The 24,319-nt window shown below is 38.7% G+C and overlaps 1 protein-coding gene across 2 annotated transcripts in view; it reads left to right on the top strand.

The window, feature by feature from the left end:
* SUCLA2 (succinate-CoA ligase ADP-forming beta subunit) overlaps window positions 1–24,319 on the top strand; it is a 170,861-nt gene that overhangs the window by 5,129 nt on the left and 141,413 nt on the right. For both annotated transcript variants that reach the window (XM_029602875.1, XM_029602874.1), the window contains exon 2: window positions 22,059–22,236. In XM_029602875.1, coding sequence (XP_029458735.1) covers window positions 22,059–22,236 — 178 coding nt within the window. The remainder of the gene's footprint in view (window positions 1–22,058; window positions 22,237–24,319) is intronic.

The raw sequence follows: 24,319 nt of genomic DNA on the forward strand, positions 1-24,319 counted from the left end.
ACTGAATGGCTTAATGCTCCCTACATTTCTATACCCCAGAATGAAATCTCAGATTAGCCAATAAAGGCCTTTTGGCTGTCCCCTCCATTCAATCAGCCCATCTGAGGTAGGAGAGAGAGCTATTTCAGTTGCAGGGCTGAAGATTTGGAACTTTTTGCCACCTGACCTGAGATTGCAGGCTGATTTTTAAATCTTTAAAAAAAACATCTTAAAACAATGCTTTTTAAAAAGGCTTTGAAGACTGAGATTGATATGACCGATCTGTTCACTCATTAAATTTGTTGCAGATAAGTATGTGAGATTTGAAGGAGTTTCTAATGATATGCTTGACACGTTTTGTGAAAGGAGGCTGATTGTTTTTTTTTATTCGCTTTATTTTATTTTGCTTTTATTTTACATTTTTAAATTGTTTTCCACTATTATTAATTTGATTCTTTCAATGATATTTTTAGCCCATATTTATAATTTTATCTTTATGTTTTATATTGTATCTTTATTTCCTTTTAATGTAAACTATTGTGATGGTAAACAGAACAAAGGCATATAAAAGTTTTTAAATAATGCTAATTTCAAAATCAAGTTAAATAGTGCAGGAAGAATAACTCCCTTTGCTCTCTGTCATTCACCTCCCCCACAACCCCCTCCCTCATTTCCTTTACTCACACCTCCAGAATCAATCCATCCCCTCCCCCACCTCCTTCACTCCCACCTCTCACAATCTCCTTACTCCTTCATTCCCACACCTCACAATCCCCTCATCTTCGCTCTCTCCTCTTTCCTCACTTTCACTGCCCCTCTGCCCCCATGGAAGAGAAGCCTCATTGGCGGCAGGTGGCATTGGATATTATTTCCTTTCCATTGCTGCCCCGATCCCCATATTCACCCTCAGTATTCTGAAAGAGGAGGAGGATCGCGGCCTTGCAGTTCCCTGGGCTGTTTCCTCTTCCTTGGCTTCTGGCACCATCCCACCTGCCACCGATGAGGCTTCTTTTTTAGTGGGCAGTAAAGGTCAGCCTACATGCGCGTCTGGCACTTGCTCAGTTATGAGAAGGTGTGTGTGTGTGGGGAGGGGGGAGTTGTTACCGTCGGCAGCCCAAATTTTGAGGGGTCTATGGTCCTTATGGCCCACCCCCTTCTGATGCCTATGAACTTGTGCCTTTTAAAATGTCCATACACACACAATATTTGAAAACCATGAAAATGGTTATGTGCTGAGGCCCAGGACACTGTTCTAATGCTTTTATTAAAGAAAGCCACACTCGCAGTCCGATACAATAAGATGCGTAAAAATGTGCATCCAAACTGGGCGCCTGTTTTTTTTTTTTTTAACTCTCACACAGCCACCTCTCCTGAGTGCCTGATGCTGTATTGAAATGAGTTGATGCTTTAAAAGGGAAGTGTTTGGGAGAAATTGTGTGTCCCTATTGCACAGAAGATGTGGCTGTGCGCTTATTGCTACGGCTGTTCAATATGAACCATAGAGATCCACTAAACATCAGCTAAAGAATTAATGTATTATAAAAAACCAAACAAACCTTTACTGGATGCACAATAGCAAGGGGTGAAATCGGCCTGGAGCATGTGTATTATGCGTCCAGAATTTTTTTTTTTTTTAATCGATCCATTTTATTAAATCTTTAGTAGATATACTGTTCTTTGTGGTTGTTCCTCTGTGGAGGAACCACAGAGAGCAGTATTTTTTATTATTTTCATAAGCCCATGACTCACAAATGATTTAACACTAGCTCCGGGTTAAAAAGTGTGTTAGGTGCCCGGGGATTTACTGCATCAGGGGGTAATTACTAATAGCCTCATCTACATGGAATTTACATATGATGATTGCTATCAGCTATGCAGTTTGGGCATGTGTTTTGGACACGCTAATCCCCTTATTGCATTGGTTGTTAGTCTAGTGCATCCAAGACACACGTCCAACTATTTGTTAATCTGTGTGCTAGGTTTGGTGCACTTTATTGCATTGGACCCTCAAAGAACAACCTTTCAGTAAAGTTGTTACCATTCCTTCAGACGTGAGTGTCTTTCCTTAAGACACTAAGCTATTGGGATAGGGCCCCTTGATCTTCTGATGCAATGTCCACATAGATAAGGGTCCTTGTTCCTAGAAACTGAACACAAGAAAGTTGAACGGTTGGTTCCGTTACATAGTGAAAGATGGATAAGTGAATCAAATCAAAATCTTAAGTTTGGAGGTTTGTATAATTTTGTATTGTATAAACTCTTTCCAAAACAGATTTGATTTGATTTGTATCACGAAAGTCGGTATAAAAAAGCTTTAAATAAAATAAATAAATGTTAATAACCTCCCTTCCTTTCCTTTTCCCCATGTCCTTTTTAATATTTATTAGTCTGTCATAACAAAGTGTTATTCTACATCCGCTATATATTTTTTTTTCTGTTGGTCTCCCCTATTGTTCAGGCTCAACAATGTATTATCATGTACCCACTAAAATTATACTATTTTCCGTTGACTCCCCTTCCTCCAAGTTGCTTTTCTTCCTGTTCCATGTATCATTGCGTTATGTTCTATGTAAACCGATATGATGTATCTACAAATACCAGTATATAAAAGCTGTTAAATAATAATAAAAAAAAAATAATATACCAATAGTAGTGTGTTCTGTCAGTCCTAACTGTTGAATTCTGTCGTCTTGGGGGAAAATCTTAGGTAGCTACCAATGCTGTTGACGGGTTGGAGATGTTTAAAGCATTCTGTCATCTTATCTGTTAGTTTATACAGTTGATACGTTGACCTAGGCATTTAAAAATACATTTGTTCCAAAATTCTGGTTTTCCCTCAGTTAAGTCCCACATTTTAAAGCAGCTGTTTAACAATAAACTCTGCTGCAGTGGGTGGAAATGTTCTGCTGTGGCTATAGATTTCCAAAGTTAGTTTTTTCCTCCTCTGTTAAATCCCTGACTCATCAGTGAGCAGAGAACTTTCAGTTGCTTTTTGATTTGTCAAGCTGGAAAATGGGGAAATGTCAGTATTGAGAACCTTTGCCAAGGGTTTATTTTTTTTGACCTGGTAGTTTCTTCCTCCTCCTCTGGACATCCAGCTCAGTGGGAGCCAGGGCTGGGATTTGGTGCCATGAGCCTTCATTCATAGCTACTCTGGGATTTTTACCACCTTCCAACTTTAGAACTGCCTCGGGAACCCTGCAGTCATGAGCACTTAGTCCGGCGCTAGATGTTGCCATTGTGCAATTCTTATTACTCCCTCCCCTTGTAGGCACCTTCCACCACAGCATTCCTAGCCTTCGCTGACCTGGGGAGCCTATGACCTGAGCTAGGAATCGAGCCCAAGGTTCTTTGTCTACATGCAGTCCAGAGCACTGAGCCACCGGGCCAGCCTCTTGGCCAGGATTTTTTTTTTTTTTTTAAGTCCTTTAGGCTTTCAGTGTTACATACTACAACCTTCATTGAATGAATTAGGAGAGGGGATTTTAAGAGATCTAATAAACTTTGAATGGATCTAATTGAGTTCCCATGCTGCTAGCTATTTGAAATGTTTTTTCATTCCTATTCATACTTTTGACATTTTAAGAAAGGAAATATAAATGCATTAATAGTAAGTAGGGAAAGCACACAGAGGCATGGCTTAGGGCAGGGGTAGCCAACATTGATCCTGGAGTGCCTCAGCTAGGTCTGGTTTTCAGGATATCCACAATGAATAAGAATAGGATATATTTGTATGCACTACCTCCATTGTATGCAAATATATCTCATGCATATTCATTATGGATATCCTGAAAACCTGTTTGTGGCACTCCAGGATGGAGCTGCTTACCCCTGTTTTAGGAAATGCTTTCCAAAATAGATTTGTAGAAGGGGAGGGTGTAGGGGTTGGCTTTTGGGGGTAGATTTGGAGTTGGGTATGTGTTTGAGGTAAAATGGCAGGTGCAGGTGTATGATATAGGTAGGGTATGTGATTGTGAAATTGGATGACATTGTATGTAGAGGGATGTATGGCTGGTGGTGGTGATGGAGAATGTTGAGGATAAAGGGCTGTGTTTAGGATGGGTATGTTTAGGGTGGGATATAGGGCTTCATGTGTTAGGTGTATGGATGGGAGGGAATTGTGTATTTATTTTTTTATTTATTTAGACATTTTAAATACCGTTCCAAGTAGAGATCACAATGGTTTACAAAAGTAACATTCATAGCTATAACTCTACAAATAATGACAGGTTACAGAGGTAGTATTCCTAAACAGGCATTAATATCTATCAAATGAAATGTTCCAGTACATATTAACTAAAGATTAAGGACATAAGTCGAGAAGTACAGGAAAAATAAAATTAACATTTCACATATTAGTATGTTGTATTGAGATTCTTACATTCTCTCGTTAAATGTATTCCTCATGTTTCAATTAGTATCCCCTGTCCTTTTTATTCGTAGCTCTCTACATTCTGATGTTTTTAAGTTAGGTTATATGCATTTTTTAATAGCCATTTCTTTAGTTCACATTTAAATCTTTCTATCTGGTATCATATGTAACATCCTAGGTAGAGAATTCCAAAGCGTTGGACCTGCTATGGAAAACACACAATCTCTTGCTTGCATCAGATGTGATCCGTATTATAGGAACAGTCAATAGTCCTTTATTTTGAAATCTTATTTATTTATTTATTTAAAATTTTTATATACCGGCATTCATGTTGCAAACACATCATGCCGGTTTACATATAACAGGGGTGTACAGTGAACAATTCAATAACCTATTTGTGTAGAAGGAAGCAGTTACAAATAACAAGGTAAAAGAACTGGGAGGAGAGAAGAAAAGGGAGAGGATAACATTAGGTATAGGTATTTACATTAGTAATAACATTTTTACATGTGGAAGTGGTAGAATCTGGCTGAATAGAATTAATCTTAATGTTCGTTGACTTGTGTATGGTTGTAATATCACACCTATCTTACTGGAATTAATGATTTTGAATATTAACATTAATACTTTATAATAGATTCGGGATTGTACTGGCAGCCGGTGCAGTGAGATCAGCGCGGGAGTAATGTGATCAGATTTCCTAGTTTCTAACACAAAATACCTCAGCAAGACTTTTAATAACTGTAATGGTTTTAAGAGACATGTGGGAAGACCAAGTAATAAGGAGTTATAGTGGTTTAGGTTTGAGAAAACAAGTTTGCAGTACAGTGCAGAAGTCTTTGAAAGTTAATGGCTTCAACTGATGTAATATATGCAATTTGGTATAACCTGTATTAATACATTTATTGATGTTCTTTTTCATAGTAAGGTTCTCATCTAGTTGGATACCTAAATCCCATACTTGATTTGAGGGAGTAATTTGAAAATTACCTAGGTCTAGAGCTGGTGGTTTAACTATCAGAGTTTCTACTTAACCAAATGATTTCAGTCTTTTTAGAGTTTAATATTAGTTTAAGTTGCGATAGTTCTTGCTGTACTGCTTTCATGTAGGTTGAAAGTATCGATACTGCATTTCCTACTGATTTGGAGAGTGGAATGTAAAACTGTATGCCATCAGCATACAAGAAGAAAATAATTCCTAATTCTGCCAGTAATTTACACAGTGGGAACATATAAAATTGAATAGTGTTGTCGAGAGGGCTGAGCCTTGAGGGACCCCTGTATCAATATGGAAAGTATCAGATTTGTGATTGCCCAATTTGACATGGAATGTTCTATAAGAAAGGAAGAGAACCTTCTGAGAACACTACCTTTGATCCCAATGTTGCTCAGCTGATGGCACAACAGGGTATGGTCCACAGTGTCAAAGGCGGCTGTTAAGTTGATTAGCACAAGAAAATAAGATTCATCAGCATCAAACCCTCGTAAAACAGAGTCCATTAATGAGAGGAGTAATGTTTCCTAAATCCAAATTGATTTGGGAAGAGAAATATCTTTGTCTTCCAATTGATTTACAAGCTGGGGTAGTGCTTTTTCAAGTACGTTTGAGAGAAAAGGTAAATTGGATATTGGTCGATAGTTGTCCAAATTGTCGATTCTACTAGTTTTATTTTTTAGAATTGGCTTTATCACAGCTTGTTTTAACCCATGTTGAACAATTCCTTCTGAGAGAGAGTGATTAAATAAGGCTGTGATTGTTGGAGTGATAAATGTATTTGCTTCAAGGAACTGGCTGGAATTGGGTCACATGGGTGAATAGTCAAATCAACTGCTAAAATTAATCCTGCTAATTTTAGGATTAGTTACTCTGTTGAACTTGGACCACTTAACCAGGCCTTTTGAATCTTCAGGTGCCTTTGTGGGAGAACAGATAGGGAGTTGTTTTCAGCCTATTGCTTTTGTCTAAAAAAGATGTGGCATATTCATTGCAAACGGCCTTTGAGAAGTTATACTTTCTTGAGATGGGAAGATGTTGGGTCCTTAATTAAATGTTTAAGAACATCAAAGAGCAATTTAGAATTGAATATTACCCTGTGAATCTGTTTAGCATAGTAGTCTTTTTGTTTTTGCTATATTGGTTAGTGTGCAGTATTTTGTTAGGAGAGATTTATATTTTTCTAGGGATTCAGAAGACTGGCATTTCTGCCATTGTTTCTCTACTTTTCTAAGGTTCTGTTTAGTGTGTATTAAATCATCATTGTACCAGGGCTTCTTATATTTAGAGGTATTCCTTTCTTTGTTAATAGTTTTCGTCTGGACAGGACTGAGGTTTTCGGCTATGTCATTGACAATCTGATCCCAGGAATCAAATGCTGAGGAGGCGTTGGCTTGATTTAGTTCAAGGAGTTTATTTTCTATTGATTCTGCAAATACCTCTGTGTCTATCTTTTTCCTGAAGGTGAAGGCATGATTATTATCTATACTTTTTATGGGTTGGGGAAGGGTATTTCTGCCTTATTAATTGGTGATCATTATAGTGTGGGAAGTATTGATTAGACAGTTACCAGTATTGGCAAATATTAGGTCTAGAATATGTCCCGCTTTGAGTGGTTTTAGAAACAAATTGGGACCATCCCAAAGCTTCCATTGTTTCTAGAAACATTTAACAGGCTACGCTTCTCGGTGTTTTATCTACATGTGTATATGTATATGGGGTATGTTTTTTCTTTTGGGGCTATGAATAATATAAATAGGTGTGGGTGGTGTCTAAGGGAGATGTGTGCTCACAGGAGTGTCTGAGGATGCTATGATTTGTGTATGTGTATGGGTTCTATGTCAGGTAATGTGTGGCAGGGTTTTGCGTGTAAGGGGAGTTGTGGCTTTTGTTTTTTGGGGAGAGGTATAGCTGTGTGTAGGGTGGAAGTACGGAGGGTTTGTTTGGGGCAAGTGTGTATGTTATGTCTACAAGGGTTATGTGTATGTGAGGTGGGGGAGATGAATTGAGAAGCTGTGTCATTTATTTTCCTAATCTTGGTGTGAGAGAGTGTGTGTGTGAGGGGGGGTGTATGTGTGACTTTTGGTTTGCCTTCACCAGTTGCTTCATTGTTTTCTCTCTCGTCTCTCTGCCTGTGTTGCTTTATGGCAAAGTGCTGGTAGGGCAAGGGTGGGGAGGGGAGCAATGTTTGGAATGGAACATTGGTGAATTTTCTAACAGTTTCCCATAAAAAGCAATGGGGATTTTTTTTTTTTTGAGGCTTCGTTCTCTGAAAATACTGATCTGATATTTAGTTTTCTTTCTTTCTTTTTTTTTTTTTAATAAAATATTTTTCTTTCTTTTATTTATTTAAAACATTTCTCTACCGTCTTAGCAATGTGTGATCAAAACGGTTCACAATTTGGCAGCAACAAAAATACCAAAATAAAATAAACAATAACACTAACACACAAACCTAGCTAAATTACAAGTCAATTTTGAGATCAACATAAATGTAAAAATACTTCTCGAGAGGCAAAAAAAAAAAAAAAAGACACTAAATCAATAAAAGAAATTAAGATTGAAGAAAAATACAATCAAATTTTAATATTTATTGAAGCCAATGTTACAAAAGTACAAGACAGACAATGCTTAAAATCCACAGCAGGTTATAATTATCTTGTACAATTATATAACTAGCCTTTTTTTTATTAAATCCACTAAAAGTCTCATTCACTCCCATTCATCCATCCACATATATACCTGTGCTACATACCAAAATTGAGGTACGGGTTTACAGTGAAATGTATAGATATCCATTATATTTGTGGTTTTCAAACTCTTCCAAGATATTTACATTTTCTTCCTGCATGCCAAATTTGATGAATTTCCATCAGTCTTTTGGAGCGTTATTGTGCTTACTGACAAACAAATGGATGGACATAGATACCTTATACATAATTCTTTCCAACATTCCTTTTGTTGGAAAGCATAATTAAAAATGGCACCACAATAGATTAGAATTTATTTAGCACATTTAGTTAATATGGTCCTCAAAACACCATATATAAAACAGAGAACCACATTAAGATTATTGCCCAGTTGTAGCCGAGTAAACAAAGAAATAGAAAAAGAAACTGTCTTGCCTAATATCCCATTTCTTTTATTAGTGGCACAAGCCCAGGAGATCAGACTTTCTTTAGTCCCAGTTGTAGTATTTCTTCTCTGTTTGTGGCCAATTAGAGAAAATCCCTTTTTAAACTTTGTCTCCAGTTTTAGTACAGCAAACTGAATCGTGGATCTCTTTGCATACTAAACTGAAGGAAGACAGGAGGCCATCTGATTTAATCTCTGCATTGCAGAACAGTTGAAATAATTTATTACTACATGTCCTTCAAACTTACAAATTACAATGATATGATAATTTTACTTGTTGAGAAACTCTACCCTCATCTCTGCTAGTTGCACTAGATTATTTCTTTATCAAGTAGCCTATTAGGTGCTTAACAGATCAGTTGAACGATGCTAGGAAAATTTTATATACTTGAGCAGCATAATTGTGGCACCCCCTTGAATGAAAACATGTCAATCCTCCCTCATATGACAGGCAAGCCATCCTTAAGATCCTGTTAATTGGTAAGTTTCTAGCTCTGCTATGTCCCCCTTGGACACAAGGCATATTTCCGAGTGGCCTGAAGTGGAGCAGATGATCTTCTGCCTGAATCAACTGCTTTTCCCCATGGATTGGGCCCTTGGGTGCAGGTGGCCGCCAAGGTTTACCAAGCAGGAAAGATCAATTGTAGAGAAGGAAGTAGGAGTCAAAAAGATCAGTTGCAGAGTAGGAACCAGACAGGAAGCAGGAGTCAAATATAGAGTAGGAATCGGGAACAAGACAGGAAACGGGAAGGACAAACCGGTTTCCCAGAGCAAACTGAAGATTTTTGGACCAGCAAAACATGTGAAAAGCTAACATCAAAAAACAAATCCTGGCTCCTAATTTGATGATAATTTGACTAAACATTTTGTGAGTAAAGAGGAAAAAATATATTCAAAACATTCAATCCATGTCCCCATTCTTCTAAGCATTATATAGCCCTCAATGTGGGACACACCCAATACTAGTCCATTGGAAGCCTGCAGAGGCATGTTTAGCTTACTTCAGTACAAAGAATAAGTATACTACAATTCCCTGCAGAGTCATCAGCCTTTGTAACTGTGCTGCAAGGTCTCCCAGCCTTTAACACCTGGAGCCGCAGGTTCAGAATACTCCCTCCTCCATTCCAGAAGCCCTTCCTGGGCCCTCATTCTCTTGGAGGGAGTTGCATTTCAAGTGCCCTGGGCTTTACTTGGGCTGGAGCCTGGATATCTCAAATTCTTCTTGGGAAAGCAAGGTCCTGAGTAGCCATGGGACCTTCCTTTGTCAGACCACTATTAGAAACAGGGTCTGGAGCTGGAGCAGGGCCAGAAACAATTACAATAAGAATCGCTGGGGAGACTTGAACAAGGGCTAGAGTTGCGACGACCAGCACCAGAATCTCCGTTCGAAAACTGGAGTCACCAAGTTGACCGCAGCTGGGCTGTCCACTGTCCAATCTGGAGTCACCGAGGTGACCGGAGCAGGACTATCCAGTACCTGATCTGGAGTTGCAGAGAGTGGGACTTGCAGTGAATGCATAGCATTTTTTTTCTTTGCCTTTTTCTTTTTGCTTTTGGAATGTAGCTGTTTGATCTTTTCTTGCTCCCTGGTGAGGACAGGGGAGGCACATTATTTTCATCGAGGGAGTAAATCAATTACTCTACTCTTAGGCTTAAGATCTAGTTTCTTTTCGGAAGAGCTTCTAGGAGGAATCATGGGGACAATAGCAGAGAGTCCTGCATCTTGTAAGTCTCATCATTTATCTTGACTGCAGAGAATTGAGTAAATGACCGATCTTTCTTCAGATGAACTATGCAGGAGCTTTTCTTAATGAATTCTCAATACATGTATCCTGTAAATGTATTAGTATGTAAGATACAGAAATAAGATTAATTTGTAAATATTATTCATCTTTTGTAAGACAATGTAACTATATATGTCAGAAGTGTAATAATTAAGAGGCCATCTCGACCACTGCCATGAAACATCATACTATGCATTTGTTGGTAATTTCACCCACAAATTAAACTATACAAATTAATCCAAATGTTAATAAAGCAAAACCTGGTTCCCAATATGATTGTTGTCCCAGCCAGCTGAGGAGCGCAAACATTGATCTCATGTTTAGCAATGCACACTGCTGCAATTGGGCCCATCCAGTTGTTGCAATGTGTGAGATTTACCTTTAAGGACCAGTCAAATAGTGAGAGGTAATTTGGAACTCTTGCTATCTTGGCTGTACCCATAAATTCAGAAAAACTGCAAGAGGGGGGAGTGGGAGCTGCTTACATTTGAGTTTATAACAGCAGCAAAATGGTCATGGTTTCAGAATGGGTACTAGAAAGAAAAAGTCAACCAAAAAATTGATACCTTTTTATTGGACTCTCCATGCATTTCTGACTACGGTTGAGAGCTATACTCTTTCTATCATGTCTAAATTTCCCATTCATTAGCTAGAACCATAGTAGGCCAATCCAGTAAAAAGATATCACTTAACATTTATTTCTTTTTCTTTTTTTTTTTGTATTTAACATTTTATTGAATACACACTGATATACATATTTAACAAAGATTCAGAGACATATACAGAACATATTATCTGTAATAATATGAAAACCATATTATTTATTATAATATATTATATTATTATATAATATATTATATTATTATTTATTATAATAAGACGAAAACCACACCCTTACCAACTTCCAAAGCGTAACACAATTCTCAAATCTAAATACTAACCTACCCACCTCCGTCAGAGACTTGGGGGTGCATCTCGACAACAAATTTAACCTAAAATCTTTCACCAACACAACTAAAGAATGCTATTTTAAACTTCAAGTGCTGAAAAATCTGAAACCCCTTCTTCACTTCAGTGACTTCCGGCTAGTAGTCCAGTCTATAATTCTGTCTAAACTGGACTACTGCAACTCTCTACTGCTAGGTCTTCCAGCTTTATCCACCAGACCATTACAGATGGTGCAGAATGCCGCAGCAAGGCTACTCACCAACACTAATAAAAGAGCCCACATAACACCTATTCTTCACAGCCTACACTGGCTTCCTATAAAAGCTAGAATCACCTACAAGACACTATCAATGATCCACAAGGATATCATGGGCATCGCCCACCTAAATCTAAACTCGCATCTCCGCCTTCACACATCACAAAGACCTATCAGGCACAACTACAAAGGTTCCCTATATGCTCCCCCGATCAAAACCTCACGAACAAAACGAGCACTCTCAACAGCTGGACCCACGCTCTGGAACTCACTACCGCCGGATCTACGCCAAGAGACTTGCCATCTAACTTTTAAGAAAAACCTAAAAACGTGGCTTTTCAGGCAAACATATACAGAATCACAAGTTCACTTAGACACCGGCCAAAAAGAAAAACAGCCCAACAACAGATCCTAGATCACCTTCAATAGATCCTAGATCACCCTCACCCCCCTCAAGACCCAACCACGGCAGATCTGAAATACACACCTGTTTAAGACTTCTACTCTGATTCATCAGTATTCCTCAACTCATGCATATTTCGCATTTTTTGCACATCGGCACGGACTATGTACCCTCATATCACAATTTAGTCCACCCCTTCAATTTTTCTAGTTATTTATTCTCGCTTTTAACATGCCGAACATTTACCCACGTCCTGTTGACGAGTTATTATTATTATTATCTATGTAATATTTAATTCTTATTATTTATACATATATGTTATGTTATATGCCATATGTTATACATTATATGTTAAGAAAACGCTGTTCAATGTAACGCCTTTGTTGCGAAAGTTTTGTTATATGTAAACCGACCTGATTCGATAATTGTATTGAGAATGTCGGTATATAAAAATCCTAAATAAATAAATGAACTGTAATAAGTCATAATAAACATTTACTATAATGATAGACTATCCACAGCCTGCCCTAACTCTTCTGGCCTCTAAACTCCCCAGCTTCTACAATCCAGAATCCCACTAACCAGCCCCCCCCCCCCTCACCAACACGGGTATCCAGGTAAACCTAAGAAATAAAAATAAGAATAAAATAAAAATAAGCAATGACAGAGCAATATCCAAATGTGGTATGGCTAAATAACAAAATAGATGTATTTATTATTTAGAAACTTTTATATACCGGTATTAGTAGGGGGCATCATACCGGTTTACATTCGAACAATTAGGCTGGAAAATACATGTTAACAGGGTATAGGAATTGGGAGGGGGGTAACAAAGTACAGCATGGAAATATAGATTAACAAAACAACGAGGTCCTTAACATAAGGAATGTATAATCACCATGTATTTGCGCATGGGATGACAAGATGGGGGAAGATCTATTCTGGATGGGCTCGTTTAAATAACCAAGTTTTTAACTTCTTTTTAAATTTGATCACACATGGTTCAAGGCACAGGTTAGGGGGCAGGGAGTTCCAGAGAGCGGGGCCAGCAATTGAGAGGGCACGGTCGCGTGTAGAGGAGAGATGGGCTATTTTCAGTGAGGGTGCAAGTAGGGTGCCTTTGGCGGTTCTGGTAGGTCGGGTAGACTGGGGAGCATTGAAAGGAATGTCAAGCCATTTAGAGTGGCTCTAAAAATAAAGCAAATAGGAGTGGAAACAAGGAGCAACCTTATCTCATACCCCTACCCACGGAGAAGGTGTCGGTGTAACCTCCATTTACTTTAATACATGCCCTGGGATTGGTGTAGTGCTGACGAATCCACTGGAGAAAATAGTCCCTAAATTTCATCCTATCTAGAGTCTTGAAGAGGAACGGCCAGGGCACTAAATCAAAAGCTTTCTCAGTATTGATAGGAATAAAGATGGAATGTTCCATTTTTGCACCCACCACATGATGTCCACTATTTAATGGACATTATTGGCAGCTGTTCGCCCCAGTATAAACCTTGCTTGATCCCTATAAATATTCTGAGTAGTAAAACTAAATGTGTTGCTAAAATCTTTGCTAATATCTTTAAATCCAAATTAATCCGAGATATAGGATGATATGAACTGCAAACTGATGGGTCTCAGCTGGTTTAACTAGTATTGTATTACCACCCCCGCATACTTAATTAAATGGGGGACAAGCAGCCCAATAGCTAAAAGGAAATCTAGCAGAGCGCGTCAAAGGTTCATACCTCCGCTTGAGTTGTGTTTCTTTGAAAAACGCTATTGCTACTTGAAGCCTGTCCAGTTCTTTAAAAAGAAGGTGCCTTTTTAAAAAAAAAAAATTCAGGCCCTTTACATTAAAGGAGATCACTTTAAACACAGTCATGATGTTATAACATATGATGTAATATTACAAGTCACTCCCATACCTCCTTCAGACCTATTATTATCCCACCACTCAAGAAGAAAGAATAATATACACCTCCCCACTGAGACAAAAAGGAGATGGGCATGTACCTTTCCACAAAAGCTGTCCCTCGAGATGCCACCTCCCCCAGCTGGCAATATAACCTAAAAATAAAATACCAAGCAACACCTGTGTTGGAGATAAAACCCAATATAAACCCACCCCTCCCCATCCAAACCTCCCTCTCATAACGTGGAAAAAAATCCACAAATCTAATAAGACCATGGGAGGAAAAAGATGAAAAGCCACCAGCTTACCCGTCAAACAGGTGTATATACATTATACAATAGCAACATCAAAAACATTATTGACCTAGGCAAAAATATCCCTAGCACTACAATATATATATAGTAAATAAAACACTGCCTACTTGGAATTAAGGCAAAAAAACAGATAAAGAATATTAAGAAAAAGTCACCATCCTGCCCTCTCTACACCATTGAGAGCATAAATCACTCTGTAGTTGTCTATAACAAAGGAAAGTATTAACCAAGAGGGTGGCTTTCACCAATCATTTTGCATCCTGTGTTGCAGAAGAACCTGTCAAGTTGCGCCGCAGCCTTTTACCACCTTTCGTAACTCTGCCAGCAAGGTATATCTTCATGAGGCAGCATAACTGATTTTGGATGTGCACGCTGACTCGACATAGAGTATCCTGTATCTTGAAGTATCACAGCAGCTTCCTCAGGAGTTTTGGTGCGATGTGAAGTTCCCTGTAGCACAAACCATACTCCAGATGGGTATAACCACCGATTTATTGTACATTTTCGGTTCAGAGCAAAGTAGTAATCTCCCGGAATCCTTGCCGCCACTTTAACATGGTGGGGAAAATATCTGCAAAGAAAGATATATCATGTACCTCTCACTGCCAAACTGCTGGTTTCCGAGCCATATTGAGAATCTGCTCTTCAGTCACAAAGGAGTGGAAGCATGCTATTACTTCCCTGGGCTTATTAGCGACCTTGCCCAGGGAACAATGCACTCTTTCTATTTTTATCTCCAGGGGCCCTGGTGGATCATCATTGGCACCACCTCCACTTCTGAGAAGCTGTTGGCATATCTTAACTACCACCGCTGGACAATCTGAGAATTCTGGAGCAAATTGCACTTGCATGACCGATTTTCGAGGTTCTCCAGCTTTTCTGATAGAGGCTCATAGTTAGCTTTAGAGGTGGTTAGATCTGTTCGTAAACATTTCAATTCCTCAGCATGGGTGTCAACCCGCGTGTTCGTTTCATCCTCTTTGAGGCCTATATCTGAAATGTCTTCCTTTGAACCATTGATCAAAACAGTTATCTCCTGCTTTTGCACACGAATTTCCTGCCGAAGGTCTCAGAACCATTCACGAAATTCTTCGTTGGTTGGTATTTCTGTCTCGGCATGCTTGGCAATTGCATTGGGGCCTACTTCTGACCCCAGATCGTCAGCCGCCGCCATGTTGTCAGTGTCAGCCTCGTGGCCCTCATCAGGTTTTTCAAGTAAGAGAAATTCTTAAAATCAATAGATTTCTTCTTCACAGACATTACTGCGATCCAGAAGATAAATCTCAAAGGTAGTGCCCTTCAATACGTTACGATGCCTAGAATATCACTTAGATAATACAGCTTGATGGAGGAGCTCGGTTCCAAGCCACCAATCACTCCAATGAGGCATAGATGCTGTTTAAAAATGTTTAACCCCGCAACTGTTCCTTTTAGTTTTTATGTAATTTCCTTATTTTATCGTAGTTTGCTTGTTTAAGGTTAAATGCTACCACAGTAGTTTTTCTTAATGCCCTCCCTTCAGTGGTTATGTTAAATTTGATTATGGTTTATGTATTGTTCCCTGGAATGCAAGTAAGCTGCTTAAAGAATTTCTAAAATGTTTTATATTAAAATTCTTTTAATTGAAACCCTGAGTATATGTGCATTTACTGCACTGTGCTTGATTGGTATAACCTGTTATAATGCTGAAATTTCTCTGAGTAGTTTACATTAGAGTGGTGCATTTTTGGTTTCTAAGTGATTATAGCTTTTAATTCAATACTAAATCAACACTAACCTATATATTAAGAGAACATAAAGCGTTAACCTGAGGGTGCAATTGTACCATTATGAATTTTACAAAAAAAGTACATTCAAGAAAAGGATCAAAAAAGGACTATTCATCAAGCAGATAAGTGGTGAAATTGGTGAACACTGCAAGAAGCCCTTTGTCGGAAGATCATGTCCAGCAGTATTTTTGTCAGTGTCCTTAATCTCGCCGGCTTGGGAGTAATAACCAGTGTTGAACATGTGGCTCACAGGAGTGCTGTCTCGTCATTTATGACAGCAAAACACTGACACGATCATGTTTCAACCTTAATTGCCTTTCTCAAGGAGAACTAATTTTATGCACATTTGTACAGAAATAGCCCTTGGCGCACTGCATGTTCTGTCATAGCCTGCCTTGACAGGGTATCAGTACAGCTTGGTAATTAAACTGGAACCCTAAATTGGATTTCAGGATAATAGCCTATGCTATGCCTTGAAGCATGATGACTTCAATCTAAACAACCGAATCATCGAATTCACCAAACCATGCTCCAGTGAAGACATCGCCAAACTGTTACCTGAGGCACTAAAAACAATCAACTTAAATGACGCCAACACAGCCACAAACTCCTGGATATCTATCAACGCAGACATAGCCAATACATTATGCCCCATGATAAAAAAGGAAATAAAACAATCCACAAAGCAAAGAGCACCTTGGTACACCCCAGAACTGAAAACCTCAAAGCGAACACTGAGACAGACTGAGAAACAGTGGAGACGAACCCCCACCTCAAACCTGAAAGACAAATACAGAACACTACTACACAACTATACAACTGACCTTAACACAGCAAAGCGTAATTTCCACACATCAAGAATTCACGATTACCAATTTAACCCAAGGACCCTCTTCGCCTATGTCAAAGACCTTACCAACCCCATCCAAAATGACAATACGCCAAACCCCAGCAACATCTCCAGTGAAAAACTAGCACATCTCTTCAAGGATAAAGTCAACAACATCATTGCCAAGATTCCGCAAACCCACAATGACTTAATTGACACCCCCCCTCCTATCCACTCATGGTCACAATTCACTCCTGTTGCTACCACAGAAATTGAACCTATCATCAGAAAAACCAACCCTGCATCCCATCCCTTAGACCCCATCCCCATCAAAACCCTAAAACTCATCAGAGAGATTATTGTCAAACCAATAACCTACATCATCAACCTATCCCTAGAACAAGGAATCTTCCCAGAAAAACTCAAAAACGCCATCATCAAACCAATCATCAAAAAGCCTCAACTCGACAAATCCGACCCAGCAAACTACAGACCAGTCTCCAACCTCCCATTCCTAGCAAAAATCATCGAAAAAACAGTCAACAATCAACTCACAGACCACCTTGAAACCTTTAATGTTCTTCAGCCTGCACAACATGGTTTCAGAAAACTCTTCAGCACTGAAACCCTCCTCCTCTCCCTCACCGATACCATCCTCAAAGGCCGCGACAAAGGCAAATCGTTCCTCCTGATACTTCTTGATATATCAGCCGCCTTCGACACCATCAATCACAGAACACTCCTCACCAGACTTAAAGAAATTGGTCTCCAAGACACCACAATCAAGTGGTTCAAATCCTACCTCTCAAACAGATCTTACATCGTCAAGATGAACTCATCTGAATCCTCACAAGTGCCCCTCACTCATGGAGTCCCACAAGGTTCTTCCCTATCATCAACCCTCTTCAACATATATCTCATCCCACTATGCAAATACCTATCAGAGGCAAACCTCACCTACTTTGTCTATGCAGACGACATACAAATATTACTCCCCATAAACAACTCCATTCAACTCACTATGGAAAAATGGAACAAACTCAGCTCAAACTTATCCCATTTACTATCTCAATTATCACTATGTCTCAACCAAGCCAAAACAGAAATCATTCACATCCACGATGACCATCCCTCCTATCCACTCAAGTGCACCCCCTCTGACCACCCAGGAAACTCAATCAACCCGGGAGTGCCACAAATCTCACAAACCTCACTCACGCCGTCCACAAGAAACCTAGGCGTAACAATTGACAGCCAACTCAACTTTAAACGACACATCTCCAATACAATCAAAGATGGATTCTTCAAACTGCAGACATTAAAAAAACTCAAACCCCTTCTCCAAGAGCACGATTTCAGAACAGTCCTCCAATCAATTATCTTGTCAAGACTCGACTACTGCAACTCCCTCCTCCTCGGACTACCAGAAATACACATCAAACCCCTCCAAGTTCTACAGAACGCTGCCGCCAGAATCATCTCTAACAACAAAAAATCCCCTCACATCACACCCACGCTCAAAGAACTCCACTGGCTACCCATTACACAAAGAATCCAGTATAAAACCCTCACCCTCATGCACAAAAAAATAAACAACAACAAAATGGACTGGCTAAACAACGGAATACAACCTTACCCTACTCAAAGAACTCTCAGATCCACCAACACTGGACTCCTAGCCGTCCCCAATCTCAAAGCTGCACACCTCAACGTCACCCGCAAACGAGCCATAACAATAGCGGGCCCCACCTTATGGAACACCCTCCCCACCTGTCTCAGAAACGAACCTTCACTGCAAGTCTTCAAAAAACACCTCAAAACATGGCTATTTTTAAAAGCTTTCCCACCCGACACATAACCCGCCCAATTCACACCATCCACTCCATGCCCCCTCCACAAGCATCTCGCCCCACACCTTTCCCTCCCTACACAAGCATCTCCCACCACCCTTTCCCTCCCTATCACTACTTCCTCCCACTCATCCCTTCCTCTCCCCTACCCCCTCTACACTCCCTGCTCTCCTTACCATAATTTATCCTCATCAACAAGCCAGTTATGTATATATGTTATATATTATAGTCTAATGTTCCATGTACTCCTGTTAGTTCTGTTACAACTTGTTATATTTATTACCATGTTATAATGTAAAATATTCTTGTTATACTTATTACCATGTTATAATGTAAAATATTCTTACATCTATTTAATACCATGTTATAATGTAAAATAGGGCTGTTACCACCCTATTCCTTTAGTTATCTGGAAACCGATGTGATATCTCGATCGAATGTCGGTATACAAAAGAAATAAATAAATAAAATAAATAAATAATTGAGATATACAGTGTGAGAGAGCAGTTTCTCATTTAATCCATTAATGTATGGAGTCCTAGATACTCTTAAATTGTAATATACTGTAGCCATTAGCATACTTATGAATGAAGTTGGAGATCAAAGCCAATTGCACAGGTTCCTGTGGTTTATATGTATCTTCTAAATATACAAAATGTGGTAATTCAGTATTGACTGTAGAAATAAGGACGATGCCGCTCTGCTTTATAAAGACCCATTTGTTTGAAGTGTATGAAAGGTAAAGCTCCAAGCTTGATTTTGTCAAACAAGGGTATCTGAACCTAGTTACTGAGACTAGTCTTTGAAGAGCCATTTACACTGATCATGAGGCAGAATTACTCTGTAACATCAGACAAGCTTATATGCACTGCTGCTTGTACCTATTACATAAGAGATACCTCCAGACTGTGAAGCATTGGCCTGTATTGAGTGTGCAGTTTTTTGCTGATAACTACATGTAGTCCTTAAAACGTCTTATCTCTGTGTGGTGGTTGATACTGCCAATCATTTGAAATAGGGTAGGTATATATAACTTACCAATATCATTTATAATATACAAAAATCCCTTGCATACATTTTTATTCAAAATAAATTATGCATTTTTACAAAAAATTACAAAAAATGTATATAACAATTTAATATCAATACAATTTTTTTTGCACACATGTACCAACCTCCCCAAAAACCTACCCCACCTCAGTTATTTGACACACAGAAAAAACCCCCCAACAAACTAAAAATTCCAATATATGCCTCCACCCCCTTCTACATAAACAAATACAGTGTGCCACAAAGCAAATTTAAAACAAGGGAATCCCTTCAAACAAATGTTCCAAAAGGTAGGTAGATACCTATAGCATTGTTCTTAACCAGGTAATCCATAAATAATCTTGATATTTAGAAAACACTTCTAATGTCCACCTTTGTTCAATTTGGATTAAATGACGTGTGTGTATACTATCTCACTTAGGGCCTGATTTTAAAAAGCATTTACATGCTTAAAATTGGGTTTTATACATGTAAATGCACTTTACTTGAGTAAAAGCTTTTGAAAATTGCTACAATAGTATGTTACATTTACGTGAGTAAGTCCTTTGAAAATTCACCTGTAAATAAGTTGGTTCATCCGTGGACATCAGAAAGATTTCCCTTCAGGTTTTCATCATCCTGTAATTCAAAGACTGCTATTTATATTATTATTCTGTGTCCATGTTGTTTTTTTCTTTGTTGCTTTCAGATATACTTAGGGAGAGGTGGTATGTTGCATAGCATGGAAATGACAAGATAACTTGGCTGCATATCTCAGCTAATAGCAAATATAATAAAGAGGGACCTCCTTGCAGGCAGCTGTGATTGTATAGCTGACCAATTTCCTTCCTGCAGGGGATAGTGGTAAGGCCAAGGAAGAGTGATGATCAGAGCTAGAGCAGTGTAGACAGGGGCAATTTGTCCTCCTGTGCAGACCTGAACTGTGTTACTATGTGTTTTTTTGTTTTGTTTTGTTTTATTTTGTTGTATTTTTTGTGTGAGGGCACAGGTAAGTGAGGGCAGATTTAGTATCTTGCATCCAGGGCTTAACTTCTAGACAAGAAAAGAAGTGAAACTGAAGGGTGGGCCAGGTATGACCTGGTGAGAGAGAGAAGGGCCAGGGCCAGTGTTGAGATCTCTCCTAAACGCTCACACATCTATGCAAACACATCCAATAGCAGCAGAAGCACTAGGGCTAACAGGCTTTCACCTCCTGTTTCTTTGACCTGGACTATTCTCTTTCATGACCTCCTTAATTGTGTCAGCAAACTGCACAAAAATCAAGGCCATGTGGTTGCTCCTGTTTCATATTATCCCACTCTGTTTTGTTTCCTCTGAACCCTGGGTGGGGAGAGGCAGGAATGATCCGTGCCAACACCAGCTCAATTCCTTCCACTTCTGGCTCTATTCTGCCTCCTTGAATACTTAAAAAAAAAAAAAAAAAAAAAAAAAAAATAGTGAAAAGATGTTTTGAGTTGTTCTGCCAGAAATTAAGCCCTGGCTAACACAAAAGAGGTTGAAAACTCGTGAATTGTAGTGGCAATCATCAAGGCCAGGACTGAATCCTTGCTGTCTGGCACTGCTGCTCATAAGTTTCAAATTTGTGCTAATCCAACCTCTTTTGCACTTGTTCTTTGCTTTGCAATGTCTGCTTCATTATCGCCTCTTCCCCTCCCATTCCCTATAGACCTGGAAGGAAAGGGTTAGTTTAGGGAGCAGAGTTGCTCCCTAAACTCTGCTCTGTCTGCTCCAGGCTAAACTCCTCCTCTCCTCTTCCTTGCAGGCTGCCTGAAGGGGGAGGGACTGAAGCAGAACACCCCTGCTGCCCTGCCTCTTGAGTCTGAAAAGAAGTGATGGAACTGCATTCCAGGCCATTCCCCCACAAATTAAGGCCTGCTTTTATCTAATATCTTGTTCTTCTATCTGTTAGGACAACCAAGTAATTTTGTCCATGCTTTAACTTTATCTTGGCTAGACTACTGTAATTCTCTCTTCCTTGTATTCTGAATGCAGCTGCTCATTTGATGCACCTCCTGTGCCTTTATTTTGCTTCTTATCGATTCACACTCATTCAGAAAAATAGTCCAAATCATCACTTTTCTTGCTCAGTATAACTCAGCCCTTTTCTATCTTGTTTCCTTATTTGTTCCTTGCAAGCTTTCCTGTATATGTCAAAATACCACCCTTGTCGCTCTTGCTTAATAATCTAGTTTTTTTTCACTCCTTCAAGTGATTGTCCCTTCCCTTTCTTTATTTATTATTGTAACTGTTTTCTTCCTCTTGATCAGCTAGACTGTAGAAATGATAAAATACATGTTCACTTCAGTCTTACACTTTAGAATTCCAGCACCCATTTTATTTTTTCTCTAGTTTCTTTTCTTGAGTAGTATTTCTGCAGTGAACTTTTCAGCAGTGTCTACTGAACAGAGAATTTTCATGTGTGTTAAGAATTTGAAAATATAAATGAATGTTTCTTCTGCTTTTTGTTAGGTTCTGAGTGGAGGCTGTGGCCTATTCAGCAGCCATGGGTTCCAGATCCAGCAGCAGCGGAATCTCTCACTGCATGAGTACCTGAGCATGGGGCTCTTGCAAGAAGCCGGCATCGCTGTCCCAAAGGGCCTGGTTGCCAAATCACCAGAAGAAGCTTTTGCAATTGCAAAGGAAATAGGTATACAATCAAAGTGAAAACGCAACTGTGCATATTAAAAAGCTCTTATAAAGAATGTAATAATTATTTCATTAAATCTACTTATTAGTATTTTATAATGAGCTATTTTTCTGTTCACTCTTTTTAGTTTTATTTAGGAGAAACTATAAAATTCTAGCTTAAAAGCTTGATTGAAATTGAACATGTTTATTTTATAGCGTTTCTTGGAAATTTATTGTTCATTGCCAGTTTTATAATTGTGAGAGCTGGAAAAGAAGTGTTACTGAGGCTCTCTAGAAAATAAAGTGAGATTTTCCTTTTGAGAACTAACGGTCTATAATGGTAGTAAGTGTAGGGTATTTTTTACTCTGTAATTTTATTCAGTGTTTGATATTTTACATGCTGATAGTTTCCAGGGCTACTACTGGGCCACATTTTCCAAGTCTTGAATGGTTGTTGGACCTTTGACATGGCGCATCCAGTGCTTAGATTGATCACACTGAATTGATAGTCAAGATTTTTTTTTTAAATAATTGTGTGTGTAAAAGAAAACTGCTATGAACTTGTAATAGACAGCAGCATCATAATTGTACAATCAGCCTAAAAATATTTTCTGTTTTGAAGATATTTATGCTCGCAGTCAGCATGATGAGAGAGATTTATCTTTGTGGTAACTGATGACTATTCATTAAAATAGCATTTTTATTTCTGTTTTTGCTTCTCTTGCACCCTTTGCATTATAAATGTTGCAGAAATACATAATAAAAATTAAGTAAAATGCAGCTATAGCTGTTGGGTCAGTTTATATTGAATTAACACTGTACCCTAAGTTTAGTCTTGTGACTTGAATGTAGTCATCTTAATCTTAAAACTTTAGCTCTATTTTATAATATTTGTTTGCTTTCAGAATTTTATGAATTAGTCCCTGAAGTGCTGTCATGTGTAGCCTCTGATAGTTTGAGAGAAATTGGGTGGAACTGTTTTTCCATGCCTCAGAGACATGTTGCACATTATAAAGGGGGAAATGGAGCAATGTACCCTTGCACCACTAATCAAAAGGAGAGGGACGTAGAAAAGTCTAATAAAAATTTTTTTTTTTTAAAAATAAGTTTCTTTGAATGGCCACGACAAAAACAGTCATTTGTATGCGATATTGGGATTGCAGGGTATTACTAGCGCTTCATCTATCACTTTCAGGTCAAAGCAATCATTTACCCTGAAGCATGAACTGTTCATTTTTACAATGTTTTTCAAATTACACTTAAAATGAGTGCTCAAAAAAGATTGAAATCGAACAGTTCAGTGTCTATAAAACATTGACGTCCATGCTTCAAACTCCAATTTTCTTTTTGATTTTTGCATAGTAAAGTGGATCATGCTGGAAGGTTGAGTATAAAATTGTGTGTGTGTATAAATATACATTGGTTTATGTATCACTTTTTGGGTACAGTTGTCTTTTGAATATGATCACCATGCCACTTGGAAAATTATCCACCATTCTGCCAGAACAGCACCACTGAGTCTGTTACTATACTACAGTATAGTTTTCTTACTATATTCCCACTGCCATGTTTTTTGCCGAGTACTGGACCAAGAGCACCAGCTGCAGCTCTCAGGAATATGCTATCCAATGCTTCTCTTCAGTTGGTCAGTAGATGATACACTGGCCAGAGAGTAATAGTCGACTGTTCCATGGTGGCTTCATCATTTCTAATTGTACCATGGCTACCTGTTGAGAGGGAGCTTGAACTGAGAATTAAACCTTAAATCTCCTGCTTAATATGGAAGAACACGGACAATCAAACGTGAATGTAAATATCTTGAATACTTAGACTATTGAGATGGTTCTGTACTTCAAAAGAGAAAATGCTGATTATATAGTGATTATATATTTTTCCATATGCTCCACAGTTATCATTCTCACAGTGAGTAAACAGTTGGCATTCTGCAGACCACAAGTGAACCTAGTTTTGAAATAACAGCATGTTTGAAATATTTATAGTCTCTTTACAGAAGAAATGAGGAACAGATTTACAGTACCTAATCAAAGGAAAAGAACTGCTCTGAAAGGCATATGTTGACTTGCCAAGGCCCTTGGTTTCTC

The sequence above is a fragment of the Rhinatrema bivittatum genome, chromosome 5 (assembly GCF_901001135.1).
Source record: "Rhinatrema bivittatum chromosome 5, aRhiBiv1.1, whole genome shotgun sequence".
Classification (NCBI taxonomy): domain Eukaryota; kingdom Metazoa; phylum Chordata; class Amphibia; order Gymnophiona; family Rhinatrematidae; genus Rhinatrema; species Rhinatrema bivittatum.